This window comes from Leptonychotes weddellii, chromosome 3, assembly GCF_054177405.1.
Source record: "Leptonychotes weddellii isolate Sample4059 chromosome 3, ASM5417740v2, whole genome shotgun sequence".
Classification (NCBI taxonomy): Eukaryota; Metazoa; Chordata; class Mammalia; order Carnivora; family Phocidae; genus Leptonychotes; species Leptonychotes weddellii.
The window spans coordinates 29,304,730-29,320,414 of NC_138371.1; the positions used below are offsets into that span (position 1 = coordinate 29,304,730).

General features: G+C 36.0%; 1 protein-coding gene across 40 annotated transcripts in view; it reads right to left on the minus strand.

The window, feature by feature from the left end:
• The window catches only part of ABI2 (abl interactor 2), a 164,631-nt gene that overhangs the window by 89,052 nt on the left and 59,894 nt on the right, over window positions 1–15,685 (minus strand). For 30 of the 40 annotated variants that reach the window (XM_081813850.1, XM_081813840.1, XM_081813834.1 and 27 more), the window contains exon 2: window positions 10,962–11,129. The exons of the other annotated variants lie outside the window; for them this stretch is intronic. In XM_081813850.1, coding sequence (XP_081669976.1) covers window positions 10,962–11,129 — 168 coding nt within the window. The remainder of the gene's footprint in view (window positions 1–10,961; window positions 11,130–15,685) is intronic. 40 annotated transcript variants of the gene reach the window in all.

Here is a 15,685-nt window from a genome sequence, read left to right on the forward strand (position 1 = left end):
ATCGGAGGGGTAGACGAACCATGAGAGACGATGGACTCTGAAAAACAAACAGGGTTCTAGAGGGGAGGGGGGTGGGAAGATGGGTTAGCCTGGTGGTGGGTATTGAGGAGGGCACATTCTGCATGGAGCACTGGGTGTTATGCACAAACAATGAATCATAGAACACTTCATCTAAAACTAATGATGTAATGTATGGGGATTAACATAAGAATAAAAAAAAATACTTCATTAATTTATCCTATTTGTTAAATGTTCACATAGGATAAATATGTTTTTACTCAGTCTTCTATTTGCTAAAAGATGGTGAATTTCTGCACAAACACAGATAGCTAATACATTTAAACAGCATTTTTCAAAGAGCAGGTTGTAATTTAGTGGAATGTAAAGAGCAATGATTTTAAATGAAAAAGAACAGAAATACTAGACTGTATATACATATAGTATTTTTTCCTGTAACATTTATTTGTTATATATATAAAGATATAAAGAAATGGTGTACTGGATGCAATGTAAAATACATTTTTTACTGTGCGTTGCAGTCAAAAAAGTTGGAAAAAACCTCACTAAAATTATTCATATCTCTCACACCATTCCTAGCACAAGCAGCAATTAACAGACACTAATTCCTCCCCAGTCCTACTTCACTTTCCCCTCTCTGAAAATGGAACCAGGTAATAACACAGAAATGAAAAGAAAAGATGATAACCATTATGACAGTATTAAATATCACTTTAAGAAATCTGAAAGCGGGGGTGCCTGGGTGGCTCAGTCGGTTAAGCATCTGCCTTTGCTTCAAGTCATGACCTCAGGGTCCTGGGATCAAGTCCCACTTCAGGCTCTCTGCTCGGTGGGGAGTCTGCTTCTCCCTCTCACTCTCCCTCTCTCCTCTCTCTCAAATAAACAAATAAAATCTTAAAAAAAAAAGGGGGGGGGGCGCCTGGGAGGCTCAGTTGTTAGGCGTCTGCCTTCGGCTCGGATCATGATCCCAGGGTCCTGGGATAGAGCCCCGCATCGGGCTCCCTCTCCCACTCCCCCTGCTTGTTCCCACTCTCACTGTCTCTCTCTCTGTCAAATAAATAAATACTAAAAAAATAAAACAATAATAAATAAATAAATAAATAAATAAAATTAAAAAAAAAAAAGAAAGAATGGGCGCCTGGGTGGCTCAGTTGGTTAAGCGACTGCTTTCGGCTCAGGTCATGATCGTGGAGTCCCTGGATCGAGTCCCGCATCGGGCTCCCTGCTCGGCAGGGAGCCTGCTTCTCCCTCTGACCCTCCCCACTCTCATGTGCTCTCTCTCTCTCATTCTCTCTGTCTCAAATAAATAAATAAAATCTTAAAAAAAAAAAAAAAAGAAATCTGAAAGCTGATTATTCCTCTAAACTACTCAAGGCATGAAGGGAACTTGAAACAAATTCGAAACCTCCTATTTCAACCAAAAGATTTTAAAAGCAACAGTATCCATAAGCTTCACAACTAGTATCTAAATGAAGCATCAAATCAAAGACTGGCCAAGGTAGTAACCTTATCATTTTAAATATTTCTTTTTAAGGCAAAAATAATCTTTGAGCTTTTTCTGAGCATGTTAAGTAAAAATTACAAAATCTGAGCGCCTGGGTGGCTCAGTTGGTTAAGCGACTGCCTTCAGCTCAGGTCATGATCCTGGAGTCTGGGATGGAGTCCTACATCAGGCTCCCTGCTGAGCAGGGAGTCTGCTTCTCCCTCTGGCCCTGTCATGTGCTCTCTCTCATTCTCTCTCTCAAATAAATAAATAAAATCTTTAAAAAAAAAAAATTACAAAATCTGCTTTCCTTTCTACTTGGGAGAGCTACTGTAACAGAAAAAAAGAAATTTATATATTAGTGATAATATTGGTATTTAAAACTTCAGAGAAATAAAAATCTCATTTTGAATAATTTTTTATGAGTCATCCTGAATCATTCAAAACATGGGCTAGGAAGATTTCATATGTATTAACTATGCTTCAAAATAAACAAAAACCAAAGAAAATACGGTACTTTTTTGGATACCTATTTTTTATAACTGGTCTTCACCATATCAATAAGAGAAAAATTATCAGAGAATGTAATCTTCTTGAGACATTGTTTCTATTCCAGTTTTTAGAAATGTAATTATCCTATTCAAAAATGAAACTGTAAGGGACGCCTGGGTGGCTCAGTTGGTTAAGCGTCTGCCTTCGGCTCAGGTCATGATCCCAGGGTCCTGGGATCGAGTCCCACATTAGGCTCTCAGGCTCCCTGCTCAACAGGGAGCCTGCTTCTCCCTCTGCATGTGTTCTCTCTCTCTGACAAATAAATAAATAAAATCTTAAAAAAAAAAAAAAACCATAAGAATGCAAACCCAACCACCCATAGTAGAATTCTAAGTTTACTGCAAATTAAAATTCAATTTCAAATTTTTGTGGTGAAAATATTAATAAATTTCCGGAGAATAAAAATGGGGAAGCAACTTTCCATATCTGCATTAATATACGGTTACATTTTCTAATAAGCACATATTTTTTAACTGTCTGAAAAAATTGAGACTTTTTTTAAAAAGCACTGAAAACATCCGATCAAGCCTGGGGACTGGAGGCACTTACATACTACTTTTTTGTTCACTTTATAAGCACACAAAACAGCCCAAATCCGCAGATCATTATACTAAGGATAAAACAAAAACCAATATAGCAAAGGAAAAGATCTCTGGGCTCTTACAGCTTCTTGGGAGGGAAGGCAAAGTGCAAACAATGAGTTACAAGAAAACATATCCCTTCATCAGGAAGGACAATTTTCCCAGCACTAAACTTTAAAAGGAATTGGTTGGAGGAATTCTGAAGAGAAAAATGTTGCTTCTTATATTAATTCTCAGTAAAAACTGAAGGCATGTTTAAAACGTAATTCTTAACAGCATACATCCATGGAAAATCAAAAGAATTTAGTTTGGTTATATATTCCTAGTTGTCTACTCTAAAAGAATTCCTACATCTTAGAAAAACTAGAGCAGGGTTTCTCAACAGCAACACTCTTGACATTTTGATAATTTTTTGTTGTGGGAGGCTGTCCTGAGTATTGTATGATGTGAAGAAGTATCCCAGTAGACCTGTAGCACTCCTCCAAACCAAGTTGTGATAACCAAAAATGTCTGACATTGCCAAATGTCCCCGTGGGGGGAATAACTCCCTGCTTGAGAACCAGTGATGTAGAGGAAAAACAAACTCACTTGTCCTTACATTATGCACTCTCAAATACCAATTGTTTCCAAACTTGTTACAAGAGCTGACTTAAGAGATTCATGTCTCTAGTGACTGGCTAAGTACAGATATTTGGTGTTGTTAGCTTTTTAAAAACATCTACAATAAAAAAAGTAATAAATGGTTAAGAAAATCAAAGAGCATGATTTGTATTCTTGCCATCCTACTTACCGTACTAGGTTGAACTGTAGGAGTTCTTGTGAACAAAAATCAAATACATATTCAGAAAATAGCTATGGTTTTATTTGGCGTCTGAATAACAACAGAGAACAAAGGAGGAGAAAATTTGGTCCACAACATTCTGAAATTTTCAGCAATCACCCACTTCAAATTTTCAAAGCTTTCCTTTGGGGAAAATCATATTCAAACTAGACAGAGTAATAGAATGAACACTCCCCTCTCTATATATACCTAACATCCAGCTTCAGCACTCATCAACTCACAGCCAACTGTCAGTTTTAAAAGAATTTTTGTAAAGCTCCTATTAAGTTTTTAATTAAAAAATATGGCTACTCTGTTTTTCTTAAATTCATAGCTTTCACTAATCACCACTGCATTTGCCTTCATAATATTCTTTGACATTACAAAACTAGAATGCATTGAAGTTAAATTTTGGAAGTACAAGTTCAACATTGATACTTAGGAATAATTTTAATAGTAAGTAAAAAGTATTCTAAATTTGTCCTGGATTTCTGAAGTAACTAGTTACATGACAATAAATTTATTCTTATTTAGTAAAGGTCTCAATAATAGCACTTATCTGTGGCAAGTAAAAAATGTGTTTGAGGGACGCCTGGGTGGCTCAGTCGGTTGAGCGTCTGCCTTCGGCTCAGGTCATGATCCCGGGGTCCTGGGATCGAGTCCCGCATCGGGCTCCCTGCTCCGCAGGGAGCCTGCTTCTCCCTCTGCCTCTGCCTCTCTCTATCTCTCATGAATAAATAAATAAAATCTTCAAAAAAAAAAAAATGTGTTTGAAAAGCAAAGACTACCGAAACTAATGCAAGTACACTTCTAATAAACACCATTGTTTTTTAACCAAAAACACACCAAGTAATATCACTGGAACTGTGTGGACTACTCTTATTAACAGATCCTTATCAATTTGTTTCTCTCTTCTTCTCATTGCGACTGCCAAGTCTGATCGCACATGCTGCAGGCTCCCCGCATGACACCTCAGCTATGCAGTGCCAAACCCAAGGCCTTTAAAACACCTATCAGCTTGAGATAGTCATACTGGCTCCCAGCTCCCTTGCAAGCCTGAGACCCATTCTCACATCTCCTTCATGGATCCAAGCACATACACAGGCCACAACAGATATCAAGAAGGTACCGTATAAAGTACTTCGTTTTAGGATTATCCATGCACTGTTGTGTCCCATGAACACAGATAATCGAGAGTTGACTGTACTGCACAGCACTACCTCAGGCAGCTGACCATCTCTGTGGGAAAACATCTGCAAATAGCTACAGTGGATTAACTCAACTAAGTTGGATGTTTTCAAGTATGTCTCCATTTTTTTATTAGTTAGTTAATGTTTCAAATAAGCATTTAATTATTTAAATGACACATATGCTTTAAATTATTCATCTTCCATAAAACAAATTAGTTACTACTAAATGGTAATTTTCAGTTATTCATTTTTTAATAAAATGATATAAACTATACATAAGTTAAGAACTGTATAAATCCTACTTTCTATGCATAATTACATATTGATAGCCTTTAGTAGGATTTCCTTAATTTAAAATTGAATTTTGGGGGCATCTGGGTGGCTCAGTCGGTTAAGCATCTGCCTTCAGCTCAGGTCATGATCCCAGAGTCCTAGGATTGAGCCCTATGTCAGGCTCCCTGCTCAGCGAGGAGCCTGCTTCTTCTTCTCCCTCTGCCACTTCCCCTATTTTGGTTCTCTCACTCTCTCTCTGTCAAATAAATGGATAAAAATCTTAAAAAAAAAAATCTTGAAGAAGAAAGTATTAGAATCATTTATTTAAAAAATAAAATAGGGCACCTGGGTGGCTCAGTCGTTAAGCGTCTGCCTTGGGCTCAGGTCATGGTCCCGGGGTCCTGGGATCGAGTCCCGCATCGGGCTCCCTGCTCAGCGGGAGGCCTGCTTCTCCCTCTCCCACTCCCCCTGCTTGTGTTCCTGCTCTCGCTGTCTCTCTCTCTGTCAAATAAATAAAATAAAAATCTAAAAAAAAAAAAATAAAAATAAAAATAAAAAATAAAATAAATCTTAAAAAAAAACAAATCTGCCATCCTTGGGGCACCTGGCTGGCTCACTCAGTGGAGCATGATCTCAGGGTTCTAAGTGCGAGCCCCACAATGGGTATAATAGATTACTTAAAAATAAAAATCTTAAAAAATAATAATAAAATTGTGATCCTTAAAATACCTAAGGTAATCCATATCAAGAACCTATCCTAATACTCCTGATGGTGAGTGTGGTATAAATTAGTACACTACTTAATGCCATATTATCCATTTACTACAAAAAAAGTCTGATACTAAATATTCATAATCAATTCTATCCTGTTTTTCAAAACCTTTGACATTTAGAGGAGGAGTTACTACTCTGTTGTGTTGAACACAACACAACTATGTATGTTCCTGATACATCTTCATGATACATAATTGGTAGAGTCAATGGAATTCCCATCCTCAGATTCTAATTAGAAAATAGTTGTTACGGGGAGGGGGGTGGGAGGATGGGTTAGCCTGGTGGTGGGTATTGAGGAGGGCACATTCTGCATGGAGCACTGGGTGTTATGCACAAACAATGAATCATGGAACACTTCATCTAAAACTAATGATGTAATGTATGGGGATTAACATAAGAATAAAAAAATAAAATAAAATAACAAATATACAGTAAAAAAAATAAAATAAAATCTTTAAAAATTTTTTGATAAAAAAAAAAAGAAAATAGTTGTTACATCAGAGTGATAGAAGGTTGAGGTAGGTGGGGCACAGATTGAGGTGAATAGCAAAGCCAGCAGAATAGAAAGAAAAAAAGCAAATATAAATCAAGTTCATTTGTGAGAATCTCAAAAGAAAAAATAATTCAAAATGGAAGATAGTTCAGAAATCATCTAATCAGTCCTACCATTTTACAAACGAGAAAACTGAAGTTCAAGTAGGTCAAATATCAGGCAAGTCAGCAGAAGAACCAAAGTAAAACCTAGACCCCTGACCCTCCCCACTCCCAAACCTATGGAAAAATAGCTAGAACACAGGAGGCTGAAAAGTGATAAGGTTTTGACCCATGAGACAGGAAAAAGATATTGATAAGGAAAGAAATCAGATACCTCAGAATCTAATATCTCCTAGTCCTCAACCACTCTACCAGACAACCTTTACAAAACAACTCTTAATACCTACTACCATTCCAACAAACATGTGATCTTGTCTTTGACCTGACTGAACCTCCATTTCTTTGCTTCTTCAACCCAATCGTCTCTCTAAATTCTTGGAACCTAATATTTTTGCTCAAATTGGGGAAAAAAAAAAATCTAGTCTCAAGGTATTGTGAGAACGTCCCGGCTCCCTCTAAAAACATAATATTTTTAATGAAGCATAAGAATAATAAAAAATATAAGTACCAAACATTTGGAAAAAACAGTATTTTAGAACAAGGGCTTGCAAACTACATCTTACATGCCAAATCTGGCCTGCAGACTGCTTTTATATCACCTACAAGCTAAAAATAGTTTTTTACATTTTTAAATAGTTGTTTAAAAACATACAGAGAGAAGAATGAGACTGATACCCCATATCTGGCCCACAAAGCCTAAAATATTGACTATCTGGCCCTTTACAGAAAAAGCTTGCCAATCCTTGTATTTAGAGTATTTACTGAGTATTTGCCTTGTAAACAGAAAATATTTTCTCATACTATAATCTTTCAGTTTAGAAAGTATAAAAGTTTGGAGGTTCAACTGACTTTTAAAACAAAGGACTCTACCTGTACATTAAACATAATTGAAAAATATTTCAATCCTTAAAGCAAATGATAAAAAAATATGTAATTTTTTTAAAAATTACTGATTTCTTAGATATAGCCTTCATCACCCTATTTCTCCTATTCAACCTCTCACCCAACATACTATTTTGTATAGACTTAACAGGTGTTGGACAGCTGCAGATCCCTCACCCATCCAGGGATTGTTCAACTTCAAATGAAGATGATTCAAAACAAATAAAAATAAAATAAATAAATAAATAAATAATTTTTAAAAAGAAGATTCAACCTATTCAGGGCTCTGACTCAAGCCCCTGTTATTTCTGACCTACTAAATCTCTATCCATTCACCTCTCCCATTTTTCACTTATTTCATTAAAATACTTTAAAAGACAGCATTAATTAGACCTATTAATTACATGTAGATTTATATGCTACTCAAAAATAAAGTGTTCTCATTAACTAATACATATAATTACAACTTAGGGTAGACTTACTCACTTTCCTCCTCAAGACTGCTACTCTTCTCTACCAAAGTAGTACAGAATTCTAATCAAAAAACATAATTATTAGGGAACCTGGCTGGCTCAGTCAGTAGAGCATCTGACTCTTGATCTCGGGGTCATGAGTTCAATTGCGCCCCACACTGGGTATGGGTGATTACTTTAAAAAAATAGATGATTGGGACGCCTGGGTGGCTCAGTCGGTTAAGCGTCTGCCTTCAGCTCAGGTCATGATCCCAGGGTCCTGGGATCAAGTCCCGCATCGGGCTCCCTGCTCCGCGGGGAGCCTGCTTCTCCCTCTGCCTCTGCCTCTCTCTCTCTCTATCTCTCATGAATAAATAAATAAAATCTTTAAAAAAATAAAAAAAATAAAAAATAAATAAATAAATAGATGATTATCTTTCACTGTCATTTGCTTATTGTCTTCTACCTTCACAATCTTCCTACTTTCTCTTACAAACTAATAATAAGCTGTTCATCTTCTTTAGGAACCCTAATATATTAATTTTTCTTCTGCATTTGCACTTTTCTTCTATTTTAGATCCTTTGCTAAGACTTCAAATATTCAGAAATTTTAAGACTTTCAAGTGTAAATTCAAAATTCTCTATCAGATTAGCAATTTGTCAACATTCCTATAGAAAACCAAGTTCATCCATTTCATCATTATTTCTTCTAAGGGGTCTCTCCAGAATAAAATTTACCTCTCATTCATTAAAACTCACCAATTAAAAAAAAAAAAACAAAGGGCGCCTGGGTGGCTCAGTTGGTTGAGCGACTGCCTTCGGCTCAGGTCATGATCCTGGAGTCCCGGGATCGAGTCCCACATCGGGCTCCCTGCTCTGCAGGGAGCCTGCTTCTCCCTCTGACCCTCCCCCCTCTCATGTGCTCTCTCTCATTCTCTCTGTCTCAAATAAATAAATAAAAATCTTTAAAAAAAAAAAAAAACAAAAAAACCTCACCAATTCTTTGCAGGTTTCCTTTTTTACTTTAAGAGACACAGCAATACAATAAAAGCAGCAAATTATACAAAGTCTAGAGAAGTTTATATGGGGGGAACACCTGGGTGGCTCAGTCGGGTCTTGATCAGGGTCATGAGTTCAAAGCCCCACATTGGGCTCCACACTGGGCATGGAGCCTACTTAAAAAAAAAAAATTTAGGGGCGCCTGGGTGACTCAGGCGGTTAAGCATCTGCCTTCCACTCAGGTTATGATCTCAGGGTCCTGGGATTGAGTCCCACATCGGTCTCGGCTCAGCGGGGAGCCTGCTTCTCCCTCTAACCCTCCCCCATCTCATGCTCTCTCTGACTCTCTCTCTCAAATAAAATATTTTTTAAAACAAGTTTATACAGGATATAAAGAAAACCTCACCATGGCAAATTCATATTTAAGATTAAATTTAGTATTAAATAACACAAAATCCCTCTAAATTAGTCTGATGAACTCTCAAACAACAGAAATATAAGTGAGTCCTCCCATATCTGATTTGATTATCTGGACTGTATTTTATTTAATTACATAAGTTAAGGTTCAGACTTTGAAAAATTGTTAGATTAGTCAACTTCAGAAGAGTCCTAAACTCTTAAGATAAACAAAAAGAAAATATAATGTACACTTTTTTATAATGCACATTTTAAAACTTCTTATTCCAGGAGAGTTCTAATCATCTAGGTATAAAAGAGTGTTGAATACTACATCAAGGGACGCCTGGGTGGCTCAGTCAGTTAAGTATCTGCCTTCGGCTCAGGTTACGATCCTAGGGTCCTGGGATTGTGTTCCACATCGGGAGCCTACTTCTCCCTCTGCCTGCCACTCTCCCAGCTTGTGCTCTCTGACAAATAAATAAATAATATTAAAAAAAAAATTAATACTATATCAAGTTACTCAAATAACAAGAGTGCTAAACTAGAAAAGCTCCAAAGATCTCAACAAAGAGAAGAGGACAGATCAAAACCTTTATCTTTTTAATGTTTTTTAAAATTCATTTTGCAATTACAAATTCGCTTTTCACTGAAGTATTTATTTATTTAATTTTTTTTTAAGGTTTTTATTTATTTATTTGTCAGAGAGAGAAAGAGCACAAGCAGGAAGAGCGGCAGGCAGAGCAGGCAGAGGGAGAAGCAGACTCCTCGCTGAGCAGGGAGCCCGATGTGGGACTCGATCCCAGGTTCTGAGATCATGACCTGAGCTGAGGGCCGATGCTTAACTGACTGAGCCACCCAGACGTCCCTTCACCGAAGTATTTAAATGGCTCCAAAATACAGAAATGGTTATGAGAGCAATGACATACACATGCAACATTATGCAGCCATTGAAAATGTTTATGAAGAGCTTTTAACATCATGGGAAGATGTCTGTTATCATAGTAAGTTAAAAGACTAAAATCCAAAATTCTATACATAATATAATCACAGCTACATTTTAAAAACTATTTATAAGAAAAAAGTATTGGAACAAAGTAAAGCAAAGTAGTAAAGGTAAAAAGTTTGAACAGTAGAAAAAGGGTTTCTTTTCCATTTTATTCTTTTTCTATATATTATGAGAAAGGCTTTTAAAATGGAAAAAGTGTAACATTAATTTTTTAAAGTTTTATATAAAGATAATTCTGTAAGTTCACTTAGATTAATATTTTCATTATTGAGGGGCACCTGGGTGGCTCAGGCGTTAAGCGTCTGCCTTTGGCTCAGGTCATGATCCCAGGGTCCTGGGATCGAGCCCCACACCGGGCTCCCCGCTCCACGGGAAGCCTGCTTCTCCCTCTCCCACTCCCCCTGCTTCTGTTCTCTCTTTCGCTGTGTCTGTCTCTGTCAAATAAATAAATAAAATCTTTAAAAAAAAATTTTTTTTTCATTTTTGAGGTACGGTACCATCCTGGTAAACAAAAATCCTACCAAGAGAAAAAAAATTTTAAAGAAGTGATCGGGCTATCACATTAATATTTTTTTAAAAAGATAAAGAAACATGAAACTTGGTAAAAGTTGGAAGAAACCAGACAAATTTTTACCTCAAGGCTGGTTATTTTAATATGACTACTGAATTTTAATAGAAACCATTAAAGTCTCCTTCCCTGTAAAAATCACAGATAATCACTCCACAAAAAGAATCAAAAACAACCTGATACTGAATTTGTATTTTCCAAATCATACATGTGAGTTAAATCACATAGTAAAGGCTGCCAGCATTATACAGATAGCTTGTGTTTAAAAAGTGTTCCTCATAGGCAAAACAGAGAAACAGTGTAGTCTCACTTGTGAAATATGATTGATTGAAGATTCCATCCTTCGTAGCTGGGATGCCTGAATATCCAGCATCTGTAGAACATTGTTGGCCAAGGTATTTATCAGATAGGCAACACTTGCTAAGGACTGGGTGGTGTAGGCTTTGGTTTCTTCTAGAGCTCGCTGCTTATCTGCTGACTGAGGGGAAAAAAAAATCATTAATTTAAAGATAACCCACTCTATCAATCTACTCTACAAAAATACTCATCAAAACCATTGTTTCTGAATCTACACACCCTATTTGAAAAGGTTCTGAATGTTAATTACCAATATCATGTAAACCCAACAACTACTGATTGAGTTGACTAATATTTTAATATTGAATAGGTACCTCTTCGTATAGATGCAAATAAAATCCTATAGCCATTATTTAAAAAATTAGTTCCACTGGATATTTTGAGCAATGGCAGCAAATATATAGCTTCTCAAGATTACTGTTTGGAAAGGTAGCACTGATTTGAATGTATAAATTCTGGCATCCATTTTTCTACTTTCCTGAATTTGTCCTTTCCTTCCACTCTAAGTGTGAAATGTGTCTATAATGTAATATCTCATTAAAGGAATAATAATGATAAAACAATTATGATAATGATAAGTAAAAATGACAAAGTAAATAAAAATGGGTAATAGTCATGATAAATAACAAGAAATTAAAATAAAAATAATTAAAGAGGCACGTGAGTGGCTCGGTTGGTTGGGTGTCCTACTCCTGATTTTGGCTTGGATCATGGTCTCAGGGTCGTGGAGTCAAGCCCCGCATTGGGCTCCACGCTCAGTGCACAGTCTGCTTGAGATCCTCTCCCTCTTTCCTCACCCTCTCCCCCCACCAATAAATAAAATAAATCTTTTTAAAAAATAATAAAAGATACCTTTCTTCTCAAGCATTTTAAGTGTTACAACTCTGAGACATAAATTGCTAAGTATCAAAACAGAGTACAGAGTAAAAAGTGGTTAATTCATTATTCCCAAGGTCCCAAGGCAAAACAATGGTAAAGATACATATTCTATGCTGCTAAATGCTAGACACCATCTTCTTGTCCTAGTTCTAGAGAAAGACTGTGGTTCAGTAGAAAGTACACAAGCCTCTGAACCAGAAACCTTTTATCTTCATGTAAGCTCTACTATTTACTACAACATACCAATTTGGACAAGAGTAACAGTTTCTCAATTTCCTCAGTTACAAAGCAGAGGAAATAAACCTCTATATTAACCATTCTAAGCAGTGTGAACACCAAATAAGATAATGAATGTAAAACCACTTTCTAAAACTACAAATCCTTCTATGTAACAACTGTCATTATCTCTCTGAGTGGTCATTAACTGTTCAAAGTCCACTATGTTCCACTCTCTTCTCCTATACAATATAGGAGTCAAAATTAACAACCTAGATATGTTTTTCCAGGGACAGCAAAATTCTTTTTCTATTTTAATCCTTAGTAATTTCACTCTCTTCAACTTGAATTAACAACAGAGTTGAAACCAAATTTGGCTGAAGATAAATACTTTTTAAAAAAACACTATTCAAAGAGGGGCACCTCAGTGGCTCAATCGTTAAGCGTCTGCCTTCAGCTCAGGTCAAGATCCCAGGGTCCTGGGATCGAACCTCACATCAGGCTCCCTGCTCAGTGGGGAGCTTGCTTCTCCCTCTCACACTCCCCCTGTTTGTGTTCCCTCTCTCGCTGTCTGTCAAATAAATAAATAAAAATCTTAAAAAAAAAAAACCAACATAAAGACTTCTAGATTCTGATTGTGCATGTAAGGAGCTTAGAAGTCACCATTGCATCATAACCAGTAAAAAGCTCAGCACAATGAAAAAAAAATCAACAACTTTTCTTGAATTCATAGTAAAAGCAACAAGTCATGAACACTTTTCAGACATTACTCTAAATCAGAGTATTTACTATACAGAATAATTCAAAATTAAAACACTTAATTTTATAATATACCTTCTTCAAAGGATCAAGAGGATATTTGGAAAGATGTAATTATTTTCAATGCATTTTTTTTATATTGATAGTATTTGAGATTTTTTTGAAAAACAAATATTATCACTTCATGCTCTGCCTTTGTTCCTAGTCTATGTGTGAAATCATGTAGCTGACTGATGCTGTATCAAAGATATGAAAGTCCCTTTTATATTAAATAGGCTCTGTGTATATCTACTTTTCTATGGAAGACTGAGGACCCTATAATGTAAAATGTATGAAGAAAACCTAAATAGAGATGCTGTTTGTGGCTGATATAACATTGATGTAAATCAACATAAAGCATGTATTCAGGGCATCATTCTTCTTCTGCAACATAAAGTATGTATTCAGGGCATCACTGAAATAAGACAAAGGAACACTCTGAATTTTATAAACATATTGCTGTACCAATCGCTCTTTAGGAAAAAAAGCTGGCAATCCATTAAAATCCTGATGTATCCTCCGAATGGCAATTATGTCATAAAGTCATGAATATATAGAAGTCATGAATATCAGCTGATGAGATTGAAACAAAAAAAATCTTCACAGATATCAGAGTATAGCTAACTCTTTCCTAAAAGGGCACATATTTATTGTACATCCATATTTACTAAATAGTTGGCCTCAGTCTTGAAAACCAAAGAAAGCACAACTCTCAGATCATTATAGGAGAAGAAAAAGAATGCTTCTTGATTGCTTGTAATCTTTTTTTTGACCAGGGAGCACATAGTAGATTTTGAAGTGCTTTATTTGAACTATGTGTGAATCTAATATATTTTATTTAATACAACTATATGGTTTCTAATATATTAAAAGAAAAAAATTATTCCTGGAACCCTTTGAGAGGAGAGGACACAGATGACATGATCACCTATATAGAAATCCAAAAGAACTGACGAAAAAACTCTTGGAGCTAATAAGAGATTACAGCAAGGTGGCAGGATACAAGGTTAATATACAAAAGTCAATTGCTTTCCAGGAGTGAGCAAGTGGAATTTGACATTTAAAACACAATACCATTTACATTAATAACCAAAAATATAAAACACTTAAGTATATATCTAATAAAACATGTGCAAGATTGGGGCGACTGGGTGGCTCAGTTGGTTAAGGGTTTGCCTTTGGCTCATGTCATGGTCCCAGGGTCCCGGGATCGAGCCCCACATTGGGATCGCTGCTCAGCAGGGAGTCTGCTCCTGCCTTTTCCTCTCCCTTCCCCCTCATGCTCTTGCACGCACTCTCTCTTTCTCAATAAAATCTTTAAAAAAATTTTTTTGTAAATATGTGCAAGATCTATATGAGGAACATGGCAAAACTCTGATGAACAAAATCAAACAACTAAATAAATGGAAAAACAGTGCATGTATGGATTGGAAGATTCAATACTGTCAAGCTGTCCATTCTTCCTAAACTGAAATATAGAGTCAATGCAATCCCAACCAAAATACCAGCAAATTATTTTGTGTATATCAACAAACTGATTCTAAAATGTACAAGGGGAGGCAAAAGACATAGAATAGGCAATACAATATTGAACAACAAAGTTGGAAGACTAACACTACTCAACTTCAAGATTTACTCTACAGCTATAGTAATCAAGACAGTGTGGTACTGGTGAAAGAATGGACAAAAAAGTTTCATGGAACAGAACAGAGAGTCTAGAAATAGACCCACATAAATACAGTCAACTGATCTTTAACAAAAGAACAAAGCAATACAATAGAGCAAAGATAGTCTTTTCAACAAATTGTGCTGGAAAAACTGGACATCTAAATGAAAAAAAAAGAATCTAGATACAGAATTTATACTCTTCACAAAAACTAACTCAAAATGGATTACAGACATAAAAGTAAACTGTAAAATTATGAAACTCCTAGAACACAGAGAAACTCCTAGAACATAACACCCATATCTGGGTGACCTTGGGTATGGCAATAACTTTTTAGATACAAAATCAAAGGCATGATCCATGAAAGAATTAATTGATAAGCTAAACTTCATTAAAATTAAAAACTTCTACTCTTCAGAAGACAATGTCAAGAGAAATAAGACAACAAGCCATAGACTGGAAGAAAATATCTACAAAAGACATCTGATAAAGGACTGTTACCCAAAATATACAAACAACTCTTAAAAATCAATAGGAAAAAATTCAATTAAAATATGGGCCAAAGATATTCATGAACACCTCATCATAGAAGATATACAGATGGCAAATAAGCACATGAAAAGATGCTCCACATCATATGCCATCAGGGAATGCAAAATGGTACAGCCACTTTGGATGACAGGTTGGCAGTTTCCTACAAAACTAAACATACTCTTACCAGATGATCCAGTAATCCAGCTCCTTGGTATTTACCCAAAGGAGATGGAAACTTATGGGTACACAAAAACCTATACACGAATGTTTACAGTAGCTCTATACATAACTGCTGAAAGTTGGAAACAATCCAAGTCTGTCCTTCAATAGGTAAATGAATAAAAACTGTGGTACATCATACAATGGCATAAAGAAATGAGTTATCAAGCCATGAAAAGACATGGAGGAAACTTACATGCATATTACTAAATGAAAAAAGATGAATCTGAAAAGGCTACATACTGTATGATTCCAACAATATGACATTCTAGAACAGGCAAGACTATGAAGACAGTAAAAGATCAGTGGTCGCCAGGGGCTGGTCAGGGGAGGGATGAATAGGTGGAACACAGGGAATTTTTAGA